This window comes from Macaca fascicularis, chromosome 7 (assembly GCF_037993035.2).
Source record: "Macaca fascicularis isolate 582-1 chromosome 7, T2T-MFA8v1.1".
In the NCBI taxonomy this organism is placed as follows: domain Eukaryota; kingdom Metazoa; phylum Chordata; class Mammalia; order Primates; family Cercopithecidae; genus Macaca; species Macaca fascicularis.
The window spans coordinates 145,467,903-145,495,707 of NC_088381.1; the positions used below are offsets into that span (position 1 = coordinate 145,467,903).

A 27,805-nucleotide genomic window follows, 5' to 3' on the forward strand; every position below is an offset into this window, starting at 1 on the left:
CTCATTTTTTAAAAAAATCAGTATTTGGAGAGAGAAAACCACCAACAGTATTACTGATATATTCCAGCACAAGAAAAAATATTCTTCATTTCGAAATGTGAAAAATATAAAGCAAATAAGAACTGAACTTCAATGCGCTATCACAACAGCGGCACCACTGAGAAGAGGTGTAAGTGAAAGCTCCATATGGAAACAATTTAAGTCTGAAATTAAGCTGGGAAAACCCACTGACCATTTATTCACCTGACCTCTGTGATAAGATTTATTAATTTAAGACAAAAGTCAAAGCTGGCCGGGCCTAGTGGCTTATGTCAGTACCCAGCACTTTGGGAGGCCCATGTGGGCGGATCACCTGAGGTCGGGAGTTTGAGACCAGCCTGACCAACATGGAGAAACCCCGTCTCTACTAAAAATACAAAATTAGCTGGGTGTGGTGGTGCATGCCTGTAATCCCAGCTACTCAGGAGGCTGAGGCAGGAGAATCGCTTGAACTCAGGAGGCGGAGGTTGCAGTGAGCCGAGATCATGCCATTGCACTCCAGCCTGGGCAACAAGAGCAAAACTCTGTAAAAAAAAAAAAAAAAAAAAAAAGTCAAGGCTGAACACACTGACTCAAGCCTGTAATCACAGCACTTTGGGAGGCCAAGGCAGGCAGATCGCTTGAGCCCAGGAGTTTGAGACTAGCCTGGGCAACATAGCAAGACCCCATCTATTAAAAAAAAAAAAAAGCCAGGCATAGTCCCAGCTACTCTGGAGGCTGAGGTGGGAAGATACCTTGAGGCCGGGAGGTGGAGGCTGCAGTGAGCCAAGATCATTATCACTGTACTCCAGTCTGGGTGACTGAGCGAGACCCTACCTCAAAATCATAATAAGACAAAAGTGCACATGACTAAGATCACAAAGGAATGGGCATTTATAAACTCTGACTTCAGAAGAATCTAGAATTTTTTCATCAATGTAGAAAAGTAATCATTAGAAAAAAAAATTCCTCAGTAGCCCAAGGGGATCTAGATTACAAGATTTCCTCTGATCCCACACCAAATATTTCAGACAAATCAGTATCATGTGAATAAAAGATGCCATTCTAGTAAGTGCTGACTCTTGTGTGGGGTGTGTGGGTATGTTAGGGACAGGGAGCCTGTACATGTATCACCATTCATTAACAAATAATCTACACAGAACCTCTAGATCACAGGTAAGGTGGGTTCCTAGGAGAAAAACATGTATTCATTATAGAGCTGAGTAACCCAATCCTCTAGGATAGCCATCCTGCCGCTCCCCTGAGCCAATATCCTTGCACTTCCCATTTTAAAAAATAACAAAATTACAGCTTTGAGATACAATTTACATTCAACAAAATTCATTTTTTTTTTTTTTTTTTTTTTGAGACGGAGTCTCGCTCTGCCGCACAGGCTGGAGTGCAGTGGCCGGATCTCAGCTCACTGCAAGCTCCGCCTCCCGGGTTCACGCCATTCTCCTGCCTCAGCCTCCCGAGTACCTGGGACTACAGGCGCCCGCCACTGCGCCCGGCTAGTTTTTTGTATTTTTTAGTAGAGACGGGGTTTCACCGTGTTAGCCAGGATGGTCTCGATCTCCTGACCTCGTGATCCGCCCGTCTCGGCCTCCCAAAGTGCTGGGATTACAGGCTTGAGCCACCGCGCCTGGCCCAAAATTCACTTTTAAAGTATACGATTCATTGCTTCTAAGTATATTCCGAGAGTTGTGCAACTTTTGTCACTATCTAGTTTTAGAGTATTTTTATCACCCTAAAAAGCAACCCCATACTCACTCCTCCCTCCTCTCAGGCTGGCTGCCACCAATCTATTGTCTGACCCTATGGATTTGCCTGTTCTGGACATCTCTCATAAATGGAATCGTAAGTTACGTGGTCTTTGTTTTGGCTTCTTTCATTTGGCCTAATGTTTTCAAGGTTTATCCATGCTATAAGGTCAAAGCTTCCTTCTTCTGCATCCAGCTGACCTAGTACTGTTTGTTGAAGAGACTGTTCTTTTCTCATTGACTGGTCTTGGCTCCCTTGTTGAAAATAAAGGGAGATGGCCATAGATGCTTGTACTTTATTTCTGAAATCTCAATTCTACTTCACTGGTCTATATGTCCATCCTTATGCTAGTACTCGACTGTTGTAATTACTGTAGCTTTGTAGTAATTAGCTTTGTTTTAAAATTAAGAAGTGTGAGACCTCCCACTTTGGTTTCCCTTTTCAATACTATTTTAGCTATTCCCTCCCAGTTCCATATGAATTTGAGGATCAGCCTTTTAATTTCTGCAAAAAAGGGCCAGTGGCTTAGGGTCTCCCAGTCCATTTTTTTCTGAGAAATGCTGAACACTGGATCTGCAGGTTGCTATACTGCCATCTTAACAATATTAAATCTTCCAATCCATGAACACAGGATGTCATTCCATTTCTTTAAGTCTTCTTTAATTTCTTTCAGCAAAGTTTTATAGTTTTCAATATACACATCTAAACATACAGTGTGCAAGTGTAAATTAGCCAGTGGACAAGAGAAGGGCTTTCTTTTTCTTTTTTGAGACAGAGTCTCGCACTGTTGCCCGGGCTATAGTGCAATGGCACAATCTTGGCTCACTGCAACCTCCGCCTCCCAGGTTCAAGCGGTTCTTCTGCCTCAGCCTCCCGAGTAGCTGGAATTACAGGCGCCCGCCACCACGCCCGGCTAATTTTTTGTATTTTTAGTAGAGATGAGGTTTCACTACGTTGGCCAGGCTGAACTCAAATGCCTGACCTCCCAAAGTGCTGGGATCACAGGCGTGAGCCACAGCACCCAGCCCGGAAAGGCTTTCTTGATTAAGTTTATTACTAGGTATTTTATTCTTTTGAGTGTTACTGTAAAAGAAATTTTCATTTCTTCATTGCTGGTGCACAAAATCACTAATTTTTTGTGTGCTGATCTTTTACCATGCAACTTTGCTGAATTCATTTATTAGCTCTAGCTGTGCGTGCGTGTGTGTGTGCGCGTGCGTGTGTATTTTATAGCACTTTCTATATACAGAATCATGTCATGGGGCCCATTATTAAATGAAAATTAATTTGTATTTCATAATGGTCTAGTTCATGTTAGTTCCATGAAACATCATAAGACAAAATAACTTTAACAAATCCATGGTTTCAAAAAATGCACTTTATGCTTTAAAAACTAAATGGGAGGCAAAGCCCAACAATCCCTCAAGTGAATCTTACGAAAAGGATTAGAACTCTCAGTTGGCAAACATATTTGTTGGCAACAGAAATCTCCTTAGATATCCTAAGGAGATATCCTGGTTCCATCTAAATTCCTTCATGAATGTGTACAGTTCTCAGGAGTCAAAGTTGTTGTCAGAAGGCATGGATTACTGCCATAGACGCTGCTCATAGTTACATGAACTTTTTTTTTAAAGGCATGTTGAAACTCTGAGTTAACAGGTGAACATGAGAAAGAAAAAAGAAAACTCTTAAAACATCAATAGAGTAGGAGGGAAAGAAAAGCTGAAACCTCTAAGTTAAAAAAAAAAAAAGCAGAAATTCACCAGTAACATTTCTGAGAAATGAGAAAAATCTATTGGAAAAATCTGACAGGCATAATCAAAATAAAGAAAAAAAGAAACGATATCAAAAAGCCAAATCTAATTGGATATTGTCAGAATGTGATTAAGAATAGGCTCACAACACTGTGCCTATAGTTAACAATACTGTATTCTACATGGAAAAATTTGACAAGAGGATAGATCTCATGTTAAGTGTTCTTAGCACAATTCTGTTTTTTAAAAGGGAATACACTTATAGTCGTAGAAATTTTGCTGTGTAGAAATAGAGAAAAAGTCAAAAGTCTTCGGCTATTCAGGAATATAAAATGTCCATCAAACTGTTATAATGAACTTTTATAAAGAAGCATTCATAATGTTCTTTATTAGTAGCTCTTGCCAGGCGGTGGCTCACGCCTGCAATCCCAGCACTTTGGGAGGCCGAGGCAGGCTGATCACCTGCGGTCGGGAGAATCCCAGCTACTCGGGAGGCTGAGGCAGGAGAATTGCTTGAACCCAGGAGGTGGAGGATGTAGTGAGCTGAAATCGCACCATTGTACTCCAGCCTGGGCAACAAGAGTGAAACTTTGTCTCAAAAAAGAAAAAAAAGAAAAAAAAAAGTAGTAGTTTTCTAACTCATTAATAGATATTTCTAGCAACCAATTTTATGCAAATGTCATGTTCTAAAACTTTGTAAACTCCCAGAGGGCAATACTGATTTAAACTCTGCAATCTTAGATTTGAAACAATAACATATTAAGAGAATATACAGCGATGAGAATATATTGAGATCATAAATAATTAAGCTCACTAATAATGATCCCCAACTAGATGCCTGGCAGTGTGGTGGGTGCTGGGATATAGAATGAGTAAAACAGATTTGTTCCTATCCTCAATATTTATCTAATGGAGAAGACTGCTATTAAGTCATTATAGGTGTGAAGAATTTAGTCAGGAAGACTCTCAGGATTCCAAGGGAACACAGAGCAAGAAGTGTAGGGCATCCCTGAGCAATTTTCCTTTACGTGGAGATTGAAGAATGAGTGGCAGTCAGCCAGGCAGAGGGGAGAGAAAGCTCAAGAGAGAAAATTTTAGACAGAACAACATACGAGAAAGCTTCGTGTAGAAATAGGTAGAGTGGAAAGAGAACTGTGGAGTCCACAGTGGGGGAGACAGTGGAGCAAGACACAGCCGGAAAATTCTCCAGAGCTCTGATGATTCCGGTGACAGTGTTTTTGTAAATGCCAACGTTTTCAGTAGCACTGTCACCTCCTTTGTCTTACTAGTAAATATCTTAGGTGCTCACAAGAACATCAAGGTCAATATATTATGAATTTCATCTAATATACAGGCCCTTTTAATAAAAGGCATATTTCTATCAAGGTGAAAGTGCCTACTTACAGTATCAAGTATTTCTTTGGTGTGAGCTGCTGACAGGCAAAACCTGGCTCTGGACTCAATAATCGGGGTGGCAGGAAATCCAACCACAACGACACCGATGTTCCGCTTCAGCATCTCCCGTCCAAAGGCGCTGCAAAGGGGAAAACGAGAAACAGAAGCCAGGAGGAGTAAGAAAGCACTCATTGCAGACGACTTGCTGTCCCCAATGATTTCAACTTTTTGGTGATGCAGGCATTGGAGACTTCTAATAAGAGCTTCTTTTAACTTCTTTTAAAGTTAAAATGGATAGCTCACAAATACGTTTAAAGTCAATCCTGAGGCAGTCTTCTCCTATATGGTGTCCTTCACAAAACTGAAATAACCAGCCTGGGCAACATGGCAAAATCCCGTCTCTACCAAAAATACAAAAATTAGCTGAGTGCGGTGGCATGCACCTGTAGTCCCAGCTACTCAGGAGGCTGAGGCATGAGAATCTCTTGAAGCCAGGAGGCGGAAGCTGTAGTGAGCCATGATCACACCACTGAGCCTGAGCGATAGCCTGAGCAACAGAGCAAGATTCTGTCTCAAAAAAAAAACGTATCCCTGATATATATAATAGTGGTTCAGAGGCTTCAAAATGAACCTGTATTTAATTAAAATCTGGTCCTTGAAATGTTAAGCTTGGCAGTTTAACATGAGTCCTCAAATTCTGAGGATTCTGCAGCTGTGGGGGATCTGCTATAACATGGCACATCTTTTCTTCTAGCAGAATGGCTGACTGGCATGAGCTCTCCAGATCACGCACTTCTTTGATTGTCTTGGGAATAACACTGCTTCAGAATTCAGGGCTTCCTTTGGTGTCTGTAAGGCCAGTTCACCTGCTGGCTTCAACCGATTACTCAGACCACACAATTCGTGTTTCACAATCCCCCACCCCTACCAGAAGCCAAACTGGAGGCCTGTGGCCTTACTCCACATCTGTGTCTTGTCTAAATAACACATTCTAACTTTTATTTAATTTTGTCTACTAAATTATTTTATTTTATTATTTTTTTTTTAGTCTCTCACTGTCGCCAGGCTGGAGTGCAATGGTGCGATCTTGGCTCACCACAACCTCCACCTCCCGGGTTCTAGCAATTCTCCTGCCTCAGCTTCCCGAGTAGCTGGGATTACAGGTATGCGCCACCACACCCAGATAATTTTTGTATTTTTAGTAGAGACGGGGTTTCACCATGTTGGCCAAGATGCTCTTGATCTCCTGACCTTGTGAGCCACTGCACCAGACCCAAATTACGTTGTTCTTTGTCTTTTCCTCTTGTTGACCTCCCTTATGTTTTAACTTCTCCTTTAAGCTATTTACAGCATTTGTTTGAGAATTAAAAAATCTGGCCGGGCCAGTGGCTCATACCTGTAATCCCAGCATTTTGGGAGGCCGAGCTGGGCAGATCACCTGAGGTCAGGAGTTGGAGACTGGCCTGGCCAACATGGTGAAACTCCATCTCCACTAAAAAATACAAAGATTAGCCAGGTGTGGTGGCACACATCTGTAACCCAGCTACTGGGGAGGCTGAAGCACAAGATTTGCTTGAACCCAGGAGGTGGAGGTTACAGGAAGCCGAGATCACGCCATTGCACTCCAGCCTGGGCAATATAGATCCTGCACATTTGGCATTACATTAATGCCAGCCTTTTCAGCCTTTTCCCACTCTCTGTAGTACTGGTACATCTTCCTCAACATACCTCCGTTGTGTCAGCATGAACCTGGGTGCCCTGTAACTTCAGCACAGGCTCCCAAACTGTCTAGTGCCTTATTCTAATTCTTCTTCACCTTCTCTAAATCTTTCCTAATTAAAGTATACACAGTCAGTTGCACCTATATAGAATAAAGGAGACACAGCCTTCTTTAAAGAGAGAGCTCTAGACTGAGTCCTTTGGATCTGATAACTCTTCGTGTTTGTTTATGAGAATTCCACTTAAAGAAGAATGAAGAAAATCCTTCCCCATATCCCCTCTGAAGCCATAATACTAACTACCCATATGACTTCATGTTGAAACCCGAATTCCTCTTTTTCTCTCAGGGAGGACCTTTTCCTTACTTCCCTTTCATTTTCTTTGAATCACATTACTTCCAGGCTCCCTGATTTAATTTCCTCCCCCTTTTCATTTCAGTAAACACTTACTGAGTGTTGGAGACTGTGGTGGACACGGGGGATTAAAAAATTTTTAAAAATTGCTCCTTCAATGAGTTCAAACTGGAGAAATGCTTTAAGATCCAGCTCAAAACTCACCCATCCAACGAGATGTGCCTTTCTTACTGAGCCTGTACTCAGCAGGTCGCTCCTTTATTCTGCATCTGCAGGGCCACTTTGCATATAATAAAATTTGTTCAGTATAATTACTGTTCATTTGCTTTTCAAATGTCTTCTGGTTTCATTATATATCTGGACTTCTCAAATACATTGAAAGCTATCGTAGGGCAAGACTTTCCATTATGTATGCCTCGTACAAACCAAAGAAGCTGGTGTAATCTGCACACCTGGCAAGTATCCAGTAACAAACACACTCTGATAAAATCTCTCTGACCTCATGGCCCATTGCTCCCCCTGGGACACTGTGCTGCAATTCTAGGGACCTCTCTGCTACTCTTAGGTCACCTAAGCAAGCGCGCTCCTGCACTGTGGCCTTTGCACAGATGCTTCTTTCTCCAATGGTTAACTGTCAGCTCCTTCAAATCATTTTTCCTTCCCATGGAGGCTTACTTACCCTGACCACGCTATTTAATAGTGTTATCTGCCCGCCCACAGGGCACTCTCAACTCCCCATATAGGTCCTGCTCTATTTTTTTCCATAGCACTTGACACCTTCTAACATAGTACACAGTTCATTTATTACGTCTGTCTGACTGTTGCCCCTACTAGACTGTAAGCTCTACAAGGACAGAGATGTTTGTATTTTATTCACTGATCTATCCCAGGCCCCTAGAGAGTACATGAAACTCAAATGTTTAATGAAAGAACAACAAATTAACATACCTAACAATTTGGAATTCACTATTTGATCTATGTCATATGTACCAAATGAAGGTTAACACAATAAGGACAAGACCGTTTTCCCTAACGAAATACATAAGCCCTAGTCTCACATCACAGATAAGTATAAGGACAGACTAGTCTGTGATCTGCAACAAAACATACCCAATTTTGGCAGGCATGTAGAGCATCAAAGGCACTACTGGAGAGTCTTCATTTCCATAGATGATGAAGCCCATCTCCTTCAGGCGTCTCCTGAAATACCTGGTGTTTTCGGCTAACTGCTGTACACACTCTTTACCTGCAAAGTCGTGGTGAGAGAAAACAAAATAATATTAAGTAAAAAGGAATGGAAAAAAAGACAGCAATCTCCTCTATCTCCATTCTACCTAATCAGTTCTGTTTCGTTTTTTCCCATTTCACCATAAAATATTTTACACAGTAAACTGAAAGGACTATAAATGTAAAATGTCTCATTTTGTATTCTGTCATTCTACCTGTTAACAGCAGAAGTTATAATAATGTAAAAAACGTTTAATGGAGCGTTAGCATCCTCAAAGAATTTCAGCCATACCCCCTCACTGAGCACTCCACAAATCCCTTGACAGTAGGCAGGGTATTTATGATTATCTTCATATGATAGGTCAAGAGACTCTCACCAAGGTGGTGACATGCCTACAGTTGCACAACAGTAGGTGCCACATTACAAGTAGCAAGTGGCACAGCTTCAACTAGAATTTACGTCTTCTAACTTTAAGATTCATTCCAATCAACTGTGATGCAAATAAATTTTACACATGAGACCAGAGATGAAGCAATTTAGTCCCTCAAATTTTCATCTTCTGAGTTTCATTTTGTTGTTTCCTTACAATTTTTTTTTTTTTTTTTTTTTTTTTTGAGACGGCATCTCGCTCTGTTGCCCAGGCTGGAGTGCAACGACACGATCTCAGCTCACTGCAATCTCTGCTTCCCGGCTTCAAGCAATTCTCCTGTCTCAGCTTCCTGAATAGCTGGGGTTACAGGCGCACACCACCACTTCCAGCTAATTTTTGTATTTTTAGTAGAGACAGGGTTACGCCATGTTGGCCAGGCTGGTCTCGAACGCTTAACCTCAAGTGATCCGCCCACCTTGGCCTCCCAAAGTGCTGGGATTACAGACGTGAGCCACTGCACCCTGCCTGTTTCCTTAAAACTCTAATCAGACAGCAGTAGCATATTTGTAACAGTATAAAGTCGTATCTTTAATCCTATTGTGCTCATCTTCCCTAAAACACAAATGGATTAAAACGCACATTTCTGTAACTGCGAACTGACTAAATAATTGGGCAGGTTTTGACATTATGGTAAATTGATCTTTGAAAAGATATCCAAATAATTGTTCTGTTATACAGAGCAATGCAATAAATTTAAAAGATCCACTTGTAAAAGGCTAAGAACTATTTTAGAATCTTCTCAACCATAAATACTCATGAATAAAAAAGGCTGCAGTAATTTTCATATATAGATTATAAAATCAGCAATTTTTTTTTCTTTTTTCTTTTTTTTGAGATGGAGTCTTGCTCTGTCGCCCAGGCTGGAGTGCAGTGGCGTAATCTTGGCTCACTGCAAGCTCCGCCTCCCAGGTTCACGCCATTCTCCTGCCTCAGCCTCCCAAGTAGCTGGGACTACAGGCGCCCACCACCTCGCCCGGCTAATTTTTTGTATTTTTAGTAGAGACGGGGTTTTACCGTGTTAGCCAGGATGGTCTCGATCTCCTGACCTTGTGATCTGCCCACCTCGGCCTCCCAAAGTGCTAGGATTACAGGCGTGAGCCACCATGCCCAGCCAAAGTTCTTATTTTTAAAAATCCAAACATGATACATAAGTTCTTATGACAAATTAGCCAGACATACAGATAGCTAACAAATGTCCTTAGAATTGGAATACTAACATATCCATCATTCATGGGAAGCTACTCTAGATAAGTTGGCCACAAATAAGTCAAAATTAATACTCTTTATGCAGATAATTTCAAGTTGATCAGAGAAAAACACTCAAGCTTAGATTAGCCTCGTGTGAACACTGAAGAGCATCATTTATGTCATCATTTAAGTTACAAAGAAGAAAGCAGATATTAAAGTGTGTTATATTTAAGTATGTTGGGAACTGATGAGCCAAGTACCCTAATTTCCCCCTAGAAATATCAATACCTGCTTAATCTACATTTAGAAGATGAGACTTCTTTCAGTCATGGAGTACTAGAGACTGGATTTACCTTCCTGCTGTAAACAATAGGAAACTGGACAAAGTACATAAACAATGACTTTTAGACACTGAGCCACGGGGAGTGCCAGACTGCGTTGCCTGAAGGCAGGCCACAGGCTGCTGCACAGGGAAGGAGGGCCCAGTCTTGCCAGCTGAGGACATCTGAGATTGGAGTGGAGAGCTGTCCGTTGAGATCAGAGCTGGGGAGGCTGCGGGGGCTAGAATTTGCTGGGCAGTGTACAGGAGCAGGGAGCGGGGGTGTGATGAGAGCACTTTAGGGATCTGCAGAGGGGTCCCTTTGAACTTTGGGAAGAGTACTGATTTGTATACACACGAAGGGAAGCTAGCAGAGGCTGGGGAAAAGATCCATCAGAAAGCAATAGGCCAAACAATCCTGCACTCACATGGAGCTGGGAATAGTTTGTATTTTTATCCACCAAAATGTAAAGATCTTATAATATGTGGGTTATCTAACAGAGTCCTCAGAAGGGGACTCCACTCCTATCACCTTAGTAGTGGAGACAAATTAACCCTAGACTAAAAATTGGTCTGAACCCACCCTAACCTTAAAAGCAAGCCTTGCAAGGATCCTGTTGATTCCAGGAACAAAGTCCAACATTACCTAAAGGAAAACAACAAGATATAGAACCTACCAATGTAAAATTAACAATGTCCAACATATAATTTTAAAATTCTAGGCATTCAAAGAAACAGGAAAATATGATGTACAACCAGCGGAAAAGTCAGTTAATAAAAACTGACCAGAAATAACAGAGTGTTAGCAGATACGGATGTTAAAGGCCATTATAAATATGATCTATATGTTCAAAAAGGTAGAAGAAACATGAGGAGAGAAATATATAAAAAGGAACAAATGATTACTAAGGCAATAATGCTGATGAATCTCAAAACTTATATAACGTTCATTGAAATAACCCAGACATGAGACTGCATACTGTATGAATTTGTTTGTATGAAACTCTAAAAAGACATACTATAATGACAGAAAACAGATTCATGGTTGCCAGAAAGTATGGGAAGGGGGCTAATAGCAAAGGGGCAGGAGGGAACTTTCAGGAGAGGCGATGAAAATATTCTAACTTTGATTGTGGCATGGTTATAAGATTGGATACATGGGGCTGGGCGTGGTGGCTCACGCCTGTAATCCCAGCACTTTGGGAGGCCGAGGCAGGTGGATCATCTGAGCTCAGGACTTCGAGACCAGCCTGGCCAACGTGGCGAAACCCCATCTCTACTAAAAATACAAAAATTAGCCAGGCGTGGTGGCGGGCGCCTGTAATCCCAGCTACTAGGGAGGTTGAGGCAGGAGAATTGCTTGAACCTGGGAGGTGGAGGTTGCAGTAAGCTGAGATCGCCCCACTGCACTCCAGTCTGGGTGACAGAGGGAGACTCTGTCTCTAACATAACATAACATAACATAACATAACATAACATAACATAACATAACATAACTAAAATAAAATAAAATATAAAAAGACTGGATATATGTCAAAACTCAGGGAATTTATTAGTTGAGTGTACATTAATTTTTTCTGCATCCAATTTACCATTTTACAACTCACCACCCTTTTTTTTTTTTCCTTTTCTTTTTTGAGACAGGGTCTTACCATGTCACCCAGGCTGGAGGGCAGTGGCACAATCTTGACTCACTGCAACCTCTGTCTCCCGGGCTCAAGGGATCCTTCTGCTTTATTCTCCCGAAGCTAAGACTACAGGTGTGTATCAACACGCCCGGCTAATTTTTTGTTTTATTTTTTGTAGAAATGAAATTTCACCATTGTTACCCAGGCTGGTCTGGATGTCCTGGGCTCAAGTGATCCACCTGCCTGACCTCCCAAAGTGCTGGGATTACAGGTGTGAGCCACCATGCCGCCCAGCCATCACCTTTTAAAAAAATCACAAACCTTTTAGCTATCTAATCACAAATTAACTAGCCTCTGTTAAAAAAAAAAAAAAAGTTTTTTCAAACTAAAAATGGAACTACCATACAATCCAGCAATCCCACTACTGCTGTTTATCCAAATAAAAGGAAATCAGTGTATCAAAAGGATATGTGCACAGCTGTATTTACTGCAACACTATTCACAATAGCCACGATACGGAATCAATCTAAGTATCAGCAGATGAATGGATAAAGAAAATGTGGCAGATACACACAATGGAATACTATCCAGCCATGAAAAGAATGAAATGCTGCCATTTGGCCGGGCGCGGTGGCTCAAGCCTGTAATCCCAGCACTTTGGGAGGCTGAGACGGGCGGATCACAAGGTCAGGAGATCGAGACCATCCTGGCTAACACGGTGGAACCCCGTCTCTACTAAAAAATACAAAAAAAAAACTAGCCAGGCGAGGTGGCAGGCGCCTGTAGTCCCAGCTACTCGGGAGGCTGAGGCAGGAGAATGGCGTGAACCCGGGAGGAGGAGCTTGCAGTGAGCCGAGATCTGGCCACTGCACTCCAGCCTGGGCGACAGAGCAAGACTCTGTCTCAAAAAAAAAAAAAAAAAAAAAAAGAAATGCTGCCATTTGCGCAACATGGATGGCACTGAAGGTCATGATGTTAAGTGAAATGAGCCAGGCACGGAAAGACACATGTCGCATGTTCTGACTCATGTGGGAGCTAAGAAAGTTGATCTCGCGGAGGTAGAGAGTAGAACAGTGGTTACCAGAGTCTGGGAAGGGTAGGGAAAGGAGGATTGAAGAGAGGTTGGTTAATGGGTACAAACATATAGTTAAATAGGAGGAATAAATTATAGCATTTGATAGCACAGGATGACTACAGTTAACAGTAGTTTATCGTGTATTTCAAAATAGCTAGAAGAGCTGAAATGTTCTAAACACAAAGAAATAACAAATGTTTGAGGTGATGCATATCCTAAATACTAGATTTGATCAGAGTATTTGATACTGTATGCATGTATCAAAATATCATACGTACCCCATAAATATTATTATGTATCAATTTTTACAAAAAGGAAAGCCAGGCACAGTGGTGTGATTCTGGCTACTTGGGTGGCTGAGGCAGGAGGATCTCTGGAGTCCGCAGTTCGGTGCTGTAGTGAGCTATGATTGCACCTGTAAACAGCCACTGCACTCCAGCCTTGGTAACATAGTGAGACTCTTGTCACTTACGAAAAATTAGCCAGGCACAGTGGCTCATGTCTGTAATCCCAGTACTTTGGGAGGCCAAGGTGGGTGGATCACCTGAGGTCAGGAGTTTGAGACTAGCCTGACCAAATGGAGAAGTTCCATCTCTACTAAAAATACAGAGTTAGCCAGGCATGGTGGCACATGCTTGTAATCCCAGCTACTCAGGAGGCTGAGGCAGGAGAATCGCTTGAACCTGGTAGGCAAAGGTTGCTGTGAGCCGAGATCGCGCCACTGTACTCCAGCCTGGGCAATAAGAGCGAAACTCCATCTCAAAAAAAAAAAAAAAAGAAAAATTAAAAAAAATGTAAAAAGGGCTGGGCTCGGTGGCTCACGCCTGTAATCCCAGCACTTTGGGAGGCTGAGGCGGGCAGATCACGAGGTCAGGAGATTGAGACCATCCTGGCTAACATGGTGAAACCCCGGCTCTACTAAAAATACAAAAACAAAATTAGGTGGGCGCGCTGGCGGGTGCCTGTAGTCCCAGCTACTCGGGAGGCTGAGGCGAGAGAATGGCGTGAACCCGGGAGGCGGAGCTTGCAGTGAGCCGAGATTATGCCACTGCACTCCAGCCTGGGTGACAGAGTGTGACTCCCTCTTAAGTAAGTAAGTAAGTAAATAAATAAATAAATAAATAAATAAAGTGGTCTGTTATCCTTTAAAATTGCTAGGCTGAACCATCAAACTACCAATATGCCACCATTTTTGACCTTAAAACAGGCAATTTCTTACAGTTTAACCTATTAATTTCAAAGAGAGTAACAGGAAAATAAAACTAGTAAAATAAATGTAGACAAATCAGTAAACCCTGGCATTTACACGTTAGAAAATAGTTATCCCTTGCTCTTGAAGTGAAACTGAATCTTAACAGACAACACAGTTACCCACTTTGACTTGAATATCATATAAAATACCAGTTAATATTTATGCAAGAAGACCAATTGCTATTTAACGCCAATCTAGTAGCTCAGTCCTAACGATTTTTCACTGCAGAGTTTCAGCAAGTATCTGGTCTAATACAGACTTGAAACAAAGAAGAAAGTTTCGCATTGTTTAAAAAAATACTAACTCTTAAAAGGTTTTTATCTTTGGCTCAGAAAGAACACAGATGGAAATATAAGAGGTCAGAATTCTTTCCTACTTTTCAAACATAAATCTTTACTTTTAAGGGTGATAAAAAGCATAAAAGCAATTTGGAGGAGAAAAATCTGTACTGACTCTTGAACTTTACAAATAAACTTCACTGTGTGGCTGTCCTTTTGGACTTCTTCAATATGGTTTGTTAGAATACAACTATTTTTAGGAACTCTACTGTAAAAAATCTACAGCTTGGCATGCAAGAGAGAGAGAAAAGTAAATATGTAGTTAATTTCTTGGAAAATGCAGATAACCTTAATAGGTCATTTTTAGTCTTCAACCTCTTTACAATAAATTTTATTCTCAGGAAGGAAAGAACAGATATAAAAGATCAATAGGCTGTAACAGCATCATTAGATTATTTAGTTCTTTTTTTTTTTTTTCCGACAGAGTCTCACTCTGTCACCCAGGCTGGAGTGCTGTGGCGTGCTCTTGGCTCACTGCCAGCTCCACCTCCCGGGTTCATGTCATGCTCCTGCCTCAGCCTCCCGAGTAGCTGGGACTACAGGAATCCACCACCACACCCGGCTAATTTTCTGTATTTTTAGTAGAGATGGAGTTTCACCGTGTTAGCCAGGATGGTCTCAATCTCCTGACCTCATGATCCACCCACCTTGGCCTCCCAAAGTGCTGAGATTACAGGCGTGAGCCACCGCACCCGGCCTCTTTTTTTTTTTTAATTGAGACGGAGTGTCACTCTGTTGCCCAGGCTGGAGTGCAGTGGTGTCATCTCAGCTCACCGCAATCTCTGCCTCCCAGGCTCAAGCGATTCTCCTGCCTCAGCTTCCTGAGTAGGTGGAATTACAGGCACACAGCACCATGCCTGGCTAATTTTTTGTATTTTTAGTAGAGACAGGGCTTCACTTTGTTGTCCAGGCTGGTCTTGAACTCCTGACATCAAGTGATCCATCGCATCCGACCTAGATTTAGTTCTTTTAAGGAACTAGAAGGCCTTAAAAAGGATGGAGGGTAAAGGTTGAAGGAGCACCACAATTATCTACCTACTGGTCACCACTAGATATTGATAACCTTCAATCACGTTTACAAAACAGAGTTAGATTTAGAGAACTATCTTTATTAATCACTGCCAAACAGATTTAAGGTGTAGCCATTGCATTTCAGTTATTTTTAAAAGGAATACTTTATCAAGTCTTAATCCAAATTTCTCAAGATTCTCAGCCATGCATATAATCTTAAAGTTAGAAGGAACTACTACAGTATTACTGAAATAAACTCCATACGCCCTCCTAGATAGGTATCACTTAGAACAGACAGTGTTCTATAAATTTTCTGTATGCTCAAAACTGTTTTTTTTTTTTTTTTTTGGAAACCAGGAAAAGATCCATGTAATAAAGTAAGAGATATAAAGGCAGCAGACATTTTTGTCTTAAACTAGTACTATTTAGCATTATACTTCAAAGAATAGAGCGTGTACTCACCTGCTTAAGTAGTAATATGATTTCCAGTTTAGCTGATGAGCTTTTATACAACTTATACCATAACCAACAAAAACATGTTTGAGCCTGCAGCTTCAAAAATAACATTTCTGGTGTTAACTGAAATCTTTCAAAATAAAGGACACAAATATTAAGGATGTAGGCCAGAGCTGATCCCCTAACTCATATTATACTTCATTACACGCTTCTAATCTTAGATTTTCTGAATATGCTGATATCATCTGTCTTCCAGGGGAAAATAAAATCACTGCTACTCCTCCAACTTACACTTTCCAATTAATTACGGTGCACTGAAAGAGTTAGAAATTGAAGAACTTCCCCGTCCCTCTTTTCTTCTTTTTTTTTTTTTTGAGATGGAGTTTTGCTCTTGTTGCCCAGATAGGAGTGCAATGGTGCAATCTCGGCTCACTGCAACCTCCGCCTCCCGGGTTCAGGCAATTCTCCTGCCTCAGCCTCCCAAGTAGCTGGGATTACAGGCATTGCACCACCACACCTGGCTAATTTTGTATTTTTAGTAGAGACGGGGTTTCTCCATGTTGGTCAGGCTGGTCTCAAACTCCTGACCTCAGGTGATCTGCCCGCCTCAGCCTCCCAAAGTGCTGGGATTACAGGCGTGAGCCATGACACTCAGCACCCCCCTTTTCTTCTTAAAGGTTATATTCTCAAAGCAGGTAAAAGTTTTCTATACCAGTTCAGCGTCCCACAAACAGATAGCTCCAAGAATGGTTTCGATTAGTTTTCAACATTAACTAGGAATTACAGATATAAAGCAGGATAAAATATGGAAAAATATTACCCATCATCTAGCTCTAATATATAATAGCAAACCGAGGCTGTTTCATATCTCTCTCATTTAATAATTTATTATAAGAATTGAAGCTAACTGTCAACATTTTACTTTAACCATCTGTTTCAAAGGTCTTATTTTTGTTGTTTTTTTGTTTGCTTTTTGAGACAGAGTCTCACTCTTGTCGCCCAGGCAGGTGTGCAATGGTGCCATCTTGGCTCACTGCAACCTCTACCTCCCGGGTTCAAGAGATTCTCCTGCCTCAGCCTCCTGAGTAGTTGAGATTACAGGTGCCTGCCACCACGCCTGGCTAATTTTTTTGTATTTTTAGTAGAGACAGGGTTTCACCATGTTGGCCAGGCTGGTCTTGAACTCAAGTGATCCGCCTGCCTCAGCCTCCCAAAATGCTGGGATTACAGGCATGAGTCACCATGCCCAGACTTATTTTTGTTATTTAGAATTCTATACCTTTTCTCATATTTTACTTTGGTTGGATTATACTATAGAGAGAAAAGGAACACATTTCATTCCTGTGATGTTTCTCTTTGAAAACTTTTTTTTTTTTTTTTTAACAAATATGCCTTTTCTAGGACAGTTGAAACCAGGACATGACAAAGTATGTAGAAATACACTTACATAACCTTGATGTTTAACTTCGCCTGTGTTGTGAGTGTGTCCATATTGAAATCTAAAACTGGAACTTGTATCTTAAAGACCTCTTATACAAGTGTTTATAACATCAGATAAGTCAAAGCAAACTATATTTTCAAAGGCTATTACCAAAGTAATTATGGAAGGTCTTAGTACTGACTCCCTTTAAGCAAAGTGAGTAAAGAAAATAGAAAGCGCAGTGCTAGTCCCCATTAATGTTTGTTCTTTTCACTTTTTCCAGGAAAGCAATTTATTTTCTTTTTTTTTTTTTTGCGACAGAGTCACTCTGTCGCCCAGGCTGGAGTGCAGTGGTGCAATGTTCACCCACCACAACCTCCATCTCTTGGATTCAAGAGATTCTTGTGCCTCAGCCTCCCAAATAGCTGGGATTACAGATGTGTACCACCATGCCTGGCTAATTTTTTATTTTTGGTAGAGATGGGTTTTCACCATGTTGGCCAGGCTGGTCTCAAACTCCTGGGCTAATGTTATCCATCTGTCTTGGCCTCCCAAAGTTCTGGGATTACAGGCGTGAGTCACCTTGCCCGGCCCAATAAAGCAATTTCTAAACAGGGGACTATTACATTTTGCTTTGGTTACTACATCTCTAAATATTACTAAGTCAACTACTAGCCTGCCTTATCTCCTGATAAGATGGTACTTTATAGTCTATCATAAACAAAAGAAAGAATATGTTGATTTATATTAAATTTAAATTAACTAAGCATTCTTTTGTATCTATGCTGCTACAGCTAACTCCACAAGTTAGAACAACAGCTTAATCTCATCTTAACTGGAGGTATCTTGGACTTACGTGCAGGAGGAGACAGGAGTGACTGTTGTTATTACATCATTTCCAAGAACTCCAAATAGTGTGCATAGTAGAAAATCTCAGATGAAATCAAGTAACACTTTCAAAAAAAGATAACCAAACCTAGGCTAAAAACATTTCAAATTTCTATCACGCTCAACATTTAAACCACAGGATCCTTTTTTTTTTTTTTCTAATTTTATTTATTTATTTATTTTGAGATGGAGTCTTGCTCTGTTGCCCAGACTGGAGTGCAGTGGCATGATTTCAGTTCACTGCAACCTCCACCTCCCGGGTTCAAGCGATTCTCGTGCCTCAGCCTCCTGAGTAGCTGGGATTACAGGTGCACGCCACCAGGCTTGGCTAATTTTTGTAGTTTTAGTAGAGGCAGGGTTTTGCCACATTGGCCAGGCTGGTCTCGAACTCCTGACCTCAAGTGATCCACCTACCTCGGGCTCCCAAAGTGCTGGGATTACAGGTGTGAGCCACCAGGCCTAAACCGCAAGATCTTTCAATACACCATATAAGTAACTTCTGAGAGGAAGAACAGACTTAGTAGGCTTTTCCACCTCTCCCTTTTAGAAACAAGGCATATTTCAGAGTTATGTTACAGCTAAGAAACTAAACTGATGCCCAGTGAGGTTACATATCTTAAAGTAGAGAAACCAAGACTTGACTCCCTGGTTCTTCTGGTTTCAAAGACTGGACTCTTAACCATGACTCAATGATGTACTCTAGCTCCTGTATTGCTAGGATTGACTAAAAGGGGATGTTAAGTACTTAACATAGGAATTTAGAAGAGGAACAAGTGAGAAACTGTTTCATTACAAATAATCGACAATGCATGTTGGCTCACCCTGTTGAGACTCATCTACCTACTGTGAATTCTTTCCTAACACTGCCTCCGCCACATCACACTGCTTCTCCTTCACTCTCCGGCTCTACTACATCGTGCAACATTCCAGGGAAAGAGGTGGTGCCCACAGATTTCCTTCCATCCTGCATGTTCAAAAGAGGGCACCCTGCAAAATTTCAGTCAACCATTTCCAGTGTTTCTCAGTAAGGTTGTTGTTGGCATTTTGGGCGGGACAGTTCTTGGTTGTTTAGGCTGTTTAGTGCCTTGCACAACATTTCGCATCATTGGCCTCTGGGCTGTGCATGCCAATAGTGCCACAGCAATCTAGTCTGTGACCAAAAATACCTCTAGCCTGTTCCACATGCTTCTCAGGAAGGCGGTAGTCTTCCTGGTTGACTGAGAACTACCATAGGCCCTGAAAGTTATTTCCTCACAGGAGCTATGACTTTTTCTTCTTCTTCTTCTTCTTTTTTTGATGATGGAGTTTTGCTCTTGTTGCCCACGCTAGAGTGCAATGGCGCGATCTCAGCCCACCACAACCTCCACCTCCTGGGTTCAAACGATTCTCCTCCCTCAGCCTCCTGAGTAGCTGGGATTAAGGCATGCGCCACCATGCCCAGCTAATCTTGTATTTTTAGTAGAGACGGGGTTTCTCCATGTTGGTCAGGCTGGTCTTGAACTCCTGATCTCAGGTGATCCACCCACCTTGGCCTCCCAAAGTGCTGGGATTATAGGCATGAGCCACTGCACCTAGCCTGGAATGTTTTATACTGCAATCTGGGTGGTGATTAGATGAGTATATTTATTTATGAAAATTGTAAGTCTAAGATCTGTACACTTCATTGTATGAATGTCAATACTTCAATAAGAATAAAAATAAAATTTAAAATACTTGGAAAATCACCCAAAGTTAAACAAAAATGGAATTGAGGTTAAATTTCTCATCTCTCTATTCAAGATTTTAAATAGAGCCAACTACTACTTAATAATACTGCTTTTACTAAAAAACAACAACAAAACAGAACCATCTAAATAGTACAGGTGTGGGCTCGGGAACTCTCCTCTTAGCCTTCGGTTTTAAGACAAATCTGGAAAAATACTGAAATTTTCGGTGCTGGGTATTTCAGGAATTTGTAAGATGGGGTAAGTGTTAGGAAAACAGCACTTCAAACTTAAATGTCCTGAGGCGAGAAATGAAAGCTGGCCTTCCTTTCTTTTCCCTTCTCTCTTTAAATGCTCATGTGAATGAATACACAGAATAGAAAATCCTGGTAATAAAAATATCCATTTTTTATCTGTGCATTTGCTTTAATTCCCACGAAGACATTTTCCCTAGATATTCTGCTATTAGATTTTTCTTCTGTATACCCTGCCAAGATGGGGAAGCTGATGGACGGCTGGCACAAAAAATTAGCAACTTAATATAAAAATCTGATTTTGACTGCCTTTTTTGGAGGGCTACAGGACAACTGAAATTATGAGGGTACAATGGAGTACAAAATTATTCAGCAAAGAAAACGTTAAAATGACACCACCATAGTAGCAAAGCATGAACAAATGCTTCGTGTTAACAGAAAAGGTCGATTTCAGATTAAAAAATGTAAACGTCAGCTGGGCACAGTGGCACACGCCTGCAATCCCAGCACTTTGGGAGGCCGAAGTGGGTAGATTACCTGAGGTTTGGAGTTTGAGACCAGCGTGACACATGGTGAAACCCCGTCTCTACTAAAAAAACACAAAAGTTAGCCGGGCATGGTGGTATGCGCCTGGAGCTCCAGCTACTTGGGAGGCTTAGTCAGAAGAACTGCTTGAACCCGGGAGGCGGAGGTTGCTGTAAGCCAAGACTGTGCCATTGCACTCCAGCATGGGGGACAAGGGCGAAACTCTGTCACACACACACAAAAAAGAAAAGCAAATGTCTCTGGGTGAGTATAATAGCAACGTATAACAAAGTCCTCCTAAAACAGTTTTTGTAGAAATAATATGCTCTCTAGGATGACTGGAATCTGAAATTCTGAAAAGCAAATATGGTAATATTAACAAAGTAATAATTTCTCAGGACCTAACACCTTTACCAAATTAGAATGTTTGACTTTCATTTTAAAAGGGGCGAAGCTGAGCAGGGAGTGTACATGCAAGCAGACAGTTTTGGGAAGGCTGGACTTGTACCAGGGCTTACGGTGTTCCTGAGCTAAATAAACCTTAGGTAAACAGACCATTCTTTACGTGTGCAAGCATGTCCTTTAACAGTAAGAACTGCTGGGATTCCCGACTCCATTTATTGAGGAAATCAGATTTCCAAAAGTAATTTTTACTTCTTTCAAGAAAGGGGAAGTGGGTTGGGCAAATGAACGTTTAGATTTGATACCAAAAGTAACAAAAAATATTCCTAAGTCTCTGGGGTTTGCTGGTGCCAACTGAATTTTAAATTCCCATTATAACCTCTACTTTCTTTCAGAATAAATATAGGCTACGCACAGTGGCTCATGCCTGTAATCCCAGCACTTTTGGGAGGCCGAGGCGGGAGGATTGCTTGAGCCCAGGAGTTCAAGACCAGCCTGGGCAACACGGCGAAACCCCATCTTTACAAAAAATACAAGAATTAGCCAGGCGCCTGTGGGGTGTCCGCGCTCGCCCCGTCGTGGGCAGCACGCACGTCTCCCCGTGGAAGTGAAACCTTCCGACCCCTCTCCGGAGGGCCGGGCGCGGTGGTTCATGCCTGTAAGCCCAGCACTTTGGGAGGCCGAGACGGGCGGATCACGAGGTCAGGAAATCGAGACCATCCTGGCTAACACGGTGAAACCCCGTCTCTACTAAAAAATACAAAAAACTAGCCGGGCGAGGTGGCGGGCGCCTGTAGTCCCAGCTACCTGGGAGGCTGAGGCAGGAGAATGGCGTGAACCGGGAGGCGGAGCTTGCAATGAGCTGAGATCCGGCCACTGCACTCCAGCCTGGGCGACAGAGCGAGACTCCGTCTCAAAAAAACAAACAAACAAACAAACAAAAAAAAAACAACATATGTTAAGTACTCACGATGCACCAGATATTACTCCAGGCCCTGGACATACTGCAGCAAATGAAACAGACAAAACTCCTGACTTCACGCAGCTTACATTCCAGTGTGGGAGACGGACAACAAACAAAATTAATACTCACTAAAGAAATGTTTCAGGAAAGACCTGATGCAGCCAAGTGCTATTTCTTTCTTTTTTTTTTTTTTTTTGAGATGGAGTTTCACTCTTGTTGCCCAAGCTGGAGTGCAGTGGCGCCATCTTGGCTCACTGCAACCTCCGCCTCCTGGATTCAAGCGATTCTCCTGACTCAGCCTCCCAAGTAGCTGGGATTACAGGCATGTGCCACCACACCCAGCTAATTTTGTATTTTCAGTAGAGACAGGGTTTCTCCATGTTGGTCAGGCTAGTCTCGAACTCCCAATCTCAGGTGATCTGCCCGCCTCAGCCTTCTAAAGTGCTGGGAGTACAGCCATGAGCCACCACACCCAGCCCCAAGTGCTATTTCTATAAAGTGCCAAGGCCCAGAAGCAAAAAGCACACTCAAGCATATCTAAGCAAAAAGCACACCCAGCATATGCAAGAAATATGAAACAGTGAGTGAGGGGAAGGGTGGGACAGAGGAGGTCAACAAGGGCCCATAGGTAAGAAGGCCTCTGGGAGGGTTCTTAAACAGAAGATAGACAGGATCTCCCATCAGGATCACACTGAGAGCTATCTATATTTAGAATAGATGCGAAGAGGGAAGCAGAGATACCACAGGAGGAAAGATGGTAGCTTGGATGAACATGGTAGCAAGTGATAGAAAGTGGACTGAGGATACATTTAGAAGGCAGACAGAAGTGTTACAAACAAGGTATGAAATAAATATTTAATGAGTGAATGAATCCTGCATATGAGGGATGAGACCAACATGGATCAGACTGCTTAGGAAAGGGGTCGTGGACTCATAAAATTTTACTGGAACTCTCTGCATGGATATCTACAGTTCTGGATTTTCAGCATTGCTTATTTAAATCTTTCAAAGCATTTTTGCTTGACTGATTCCCCTACTATTATGATTGGCTGGCTATTAAAACCAGGTGAAAGTAGACAGAAATCTAAGTCAAGCAAATAACAATGAGATACTGAGAAGTAGACAGGTTCAAAGAGACTAAGGAGGCATGATCCATAGGCACTGGTGACTAAATACAGGGGATAAAAGAGAGAAAAGATGACAGGGATTTCTTGTTTGGACAACTTCATGAATAGTAATGCCATTACCTGAGATAGGAAACACGAAAGAAAAAGTTGGTTTGAGGGGAAACAAGCAGAAAGGCTAAAAACTGTGGAGACACAACTCAATTTTGGTGGAGCAAGTATTTCTAGAGCCTAGAATTTGAAATGCAGTAGGTCAAGACTACTGCTTCCAAACTTGAACTAGAATATTAAAAATTATTTTCTGAGATGATGAAAAGGGTCTATAAATGGATAGTGATGATGGCTGCCCAACATTGGATGTATGTAATGCCACTGAATTGTATGTACGTAAAAATTGTTAATTTTGTTATATATGTTTACCACAATAAAAAAGTTTTAAAGTTATCTATTATAGGTGACACTGTTTGCTCACTGTAAGTCAGGTAGCTTTTTTTCTCTTTATTTTTGACCAATGGATTCATGTCACCAGGTGTTTTTTTTTAAATAGCTTTATTGAGATATATATTACACGCCATAAAATTCACCCATTTAAAGCATACAGTTAAATGTTTTTTAGTATAGAGTTCTGCACCCCTCATGACAATAAATGTTAGAATATTTTCATTACCCAAAAAGAAACCAGTACCCATTAGCAATCCCCCTTTTCACCCCAGTCCTTCCAGCCTATAGGCCGGGTTTAAGCAAAACTTTTGTGGGAGGCAGGGCGAGTAAAATAATTTATTGCAAAGCCACACTTTTCTGTGTAAACAAAAGACAAGTGATAACTTTAAAAAAAAAAAAAAAAACTTCTCTTAGAGCTCTATTTATTTTTCTACCATTAGATCAGTGGTAAAGATAAAATACTACTAGTAAAAACTCCTGTGGACAATTTTCTGCAGTTTAGATTAAAATCATGCAAATCAGTAAGCACAAGCAATTTTTAAATTTTAATTTTGTTTTTGTTATTTTCTACCAATGTCTATGTATTTCCTTTTTTTTTTTTTTGAGACAAAGTCTCACTCTGTTGCCCAGACTGGAATGCAATGACACAATCTCAGCTCACTGTGACCTCTGCCTCCCGGTTCAAGTGATTCTCCTGCCTTAGCCTCCTGAGTAGCTGGGACTACAGGCACCTGCCACCACACCCAGCTAATTTTTGTAATTTTAGTAGAGATGGGGTTTCACCATGTTGGCCAGGGTGATGAACTCCTGACCTCGTGATCCACCCGCCTCAGCCTCCCAAAGTGCTGGGATTACAGATGTGAGCCACTGCACCTGGCCTATGTAATTCTTATCTTTAAAAACCCCAAAGGAACCAAAGAGCACTGTGAAAGACAAAGGGCACAAGTTTAAAAAAAAAGTTATGGAAAGATTCCCTATGGCACATTTTAAGACATGTCTCTACTTTGTAATTCATTAACTTGCTCTTGTTTATAAGTTCCTGTTACTGTACTTATGCCGTTTATGTGTGGTCTAGTGTTGCCAGAACAAACTGCAAACTCTGAGGACAAATACTGTTATATTATTTTCCCTAGTACCTCCCCCAAGAATACTGAGCAGATAAGCCAAGTTGAAATATGCTGGGAAAATGAAAACACTTTATGTATTCAAACTAATTTAAATTACAAAGCAAAATGACCTATATATTCAATTACATTAAGGCAAACAATCATCTAATACATTAGTAAATATCAAGTACACAAAAAGCATTCTGGAACTGGATCCAAGAGTTCAAACTGTTTCCACCACTAGTAACTATGTGTCCTTGGGTAAGCAACTTAACCTCTTTGTTTCCTTAACCTCTCAGTTTCCTCCTTTTGTAAAAGAAGGAAAATAATGTTCAACGTTTAATATTATTTTTTTTTTTTTGAGACGGAGTCTCGCTCTGTCGCCCAGGCCGGAGTGCAGTGGCCGGATCTCAGCTCACTGCAAGCTCCGCCTCCCGGGTTCACGCCATTCTCCTGCCTCAGCCTCCCGAGTAGCTGGGACTACAGGCGCCCGCCACCTCGCCCGGCTAGTTTTTTTGTATTTTTTAGTAGAGACGGGGTTTCACCGTGTTAGCCAGGATGGTCTCGATCTCCTGACCTCGTGATCCACCCGTCTTGGCCTCCCAAAGTGCTGGGATTACAGGCTTGAGCCACCGCGCCTGGCCCAATGTTTAATATTTGCTCTGAGAATTTAATGAAAAGCAGTTAGAACAGTGCTAACTACATGGTAAGCAGATAATAAATGGCCACTGTTATTTCACTTGTTTATGTATTCTTCCCTTAAAATCAAGCTATTCGTATCTTCCATACAACATGTTCTGACCCTTTGGCTTAGCTTTAACTTTGAAAAATGAAATGAACAACTATCTTACTTCCCTTGTTGTTTCTAGTTCTCCATTTTCTATTTCCTGTGCACTCTTATTAATTTTAACACGTAACACAAGGACACAGCTAACTTTACTAACATATAATCACTTCATTCTCTAACGCTCTGATTTACAGTTTATAAACAAGCTTCATATATTTTACCCTCTACAATGCTACGAACTTTCCAAAGCTTTTGAGGTTTTCCTTTATTCTCCAATTTAGAATATCTCTACCATCACATCTCCCAGTAATTATCACCCAGGTGAGGCAAATTACCTTTGCAAATCTGAGGGTTCAAGATGGAAAGCAGACATCCTCCTTTTCTGAAAACTACCACTCATGCACACCCCATCATAACAGGGATGGAACCCCATCTCTACCTGAGCTAATTTTATTTTCACATCTAATAATCTAGAATAGGCATAGAGATATGCTTGCACGGAGGACATTTTTAACTTGAAACAATAAGACAGTCATTCTGGATGTCATACATCAAAGCAGTAATGCAGTTCTCAGAAAGAAAGAGAGAACTAATAATTCCACTATCTTCCTGAATTTCACTTATTATTAACTTTAATTTGGTTATTTGGTGGTATATAAACTTTTATTTATTTATTTATTTTTGAGACAGAGTCTTGCTCTGTTGCCCAGGCTGGACTGCAGTGGCTTGATCTTGGCTCACTGCAACCTCTGCCTCCCGGGTTCAAACGATTTTGTGCCTCAGCCTCCCAAGTAGCTGGGATTACAGGCATGTGTCACCACGTCTGGCTAATTTCTGTATTTTTAGTAGAGATGGGGTTTTGCCACATTAGTCAGGCTGGTCTCAAACTCCTGACCTCACGTGATCCATCCGCCTCAGCCTCCCAAAGTGCTGGGATTGCAGGCATAAGCCACCGTGCCCAGCCTGTGGTATATAAACTTCCGAAGTCAGACTATCCAGGTTTGTATCCTGGCTTGAGCATCTAGTAACTGTATGGCTATGGACAAGTCACTTAACCTCTGAGTTTGGTTTCTTCATCTATAAAATGGGAATGGCAATGGGGATGATGACGATGACGATGATAACTACCTACTCGACAAGGTTGTTTTAAGAAAATGGGATACTCCATTAAAGCACTTATTGAAATGTTTAAACACATGGTCTTTAAAAACTCATTATTTTATATTTACATATGTAAGATCATTTATATTATTATTTTTATTTTCTATTTTTGTTATTTTACCTATAACAAGACCTATCTATTTTAAGGCCTATTCTTCTATCATCAAATTGGGAAAAAACAGAACTAAATGGGCATATATCCTTTTTATCTTCTAGGGAGATATTAAAGACGTTGAGGAAAAAGAGAAAAGGCAAGCCAACAGGAGGCAGTTTTTTTCTAACTCTAAGGCCCACTCAGATACCAAAAAGGAAAGAGAAAAAATGAATAGAAAACATAGAAGGATCTAAGTGGTATTAAGAAATAATTGGAATCTAGCACTAAGAAACTCTTGTTTACTCTGAGAATTCAAAAAAATGAACATTTTACCTTAAGAAGCTTTTTTTTTTTTTGAGACGGGGTCTCTCTGTGTCGCCCAACCTGGAGAACAGTGGTGTGATCTCGGCTCATTGCAACCTCTGGCTCCTGGGCTCAAGTGATCCTCTGGCCACAGCCTCTCAAGTAGCTGGGATTACAGGCGCCCGCCACCATGCCGGGCTAATTTTTGTATTTTTAGTAGAGATAGGGTTTTGTCATGTTGGCCAGGCTGGTCTCAAACTCCTAACCTCAAGTGATCTGCCAGCCTCGGTCTCCCAAAGTGCTGGGATTACAGGAACGAGCCCAGCCCCTTAAGAGGCTTTTGAAGCTGTGTCATTTTTTTGTAGCTAGCACATGGTAAGTAGTCAAAGATTGCTGGTTGAAGAAACTTCTTAATTGTGGCTTGAACTAATAAAAGAACAGAATCCAGCCAGGCAAGGTGGCTCATGCCTACAATCCCAGCACTATGGGTGGCTGAGGCAGGCGGATCACCTGAGGCTAGGAGTTCGAGACCAGCCTGACCAACATGAAGAAACCCTGTCTCTACTAAAAATACAAAATTAGCCAGGCATGGTGATGTATGCCTGTAATCCCAGCTACTTGGGAGGCTGAGGCAGGAGAATCGCTTGAACCCGGGATGCGGAGGTTGCAGTGAGCTGAGATCATGTCATCGCACTCTAGCCTGGGCAA

General features: G+C 41.5%; 1 protein-coding gene across 1 annotated transcript in view; it reads right to left on the minus strand.

Annotated features, from left to right (window-relative positions):
• The window catches only part of SPTLC2 (serine palmitoyltransferase long chain base subunit 2), a 111,895-nt gene that overhangs the window by 7,606 nt on the left and 76,484 nt on the right, over positions 1-27,805 (minus strand). The window contains exons 10-11 of the mRNA XM_073997960.1: positions 8,111-8,246; positions 4,938-5,067 (exon numbers count right to left, since the gene is read on the minus strand). Of these exons, the coding sequence (XP_073854061.1) occupies positions 4,938-5,067; positions 8,111-8,246 (266 nt within the window). The remainder of the gene's footprint in view (positions 1-4,937; positions 5,068-8,110; positions 8,247-27,805) is intronic.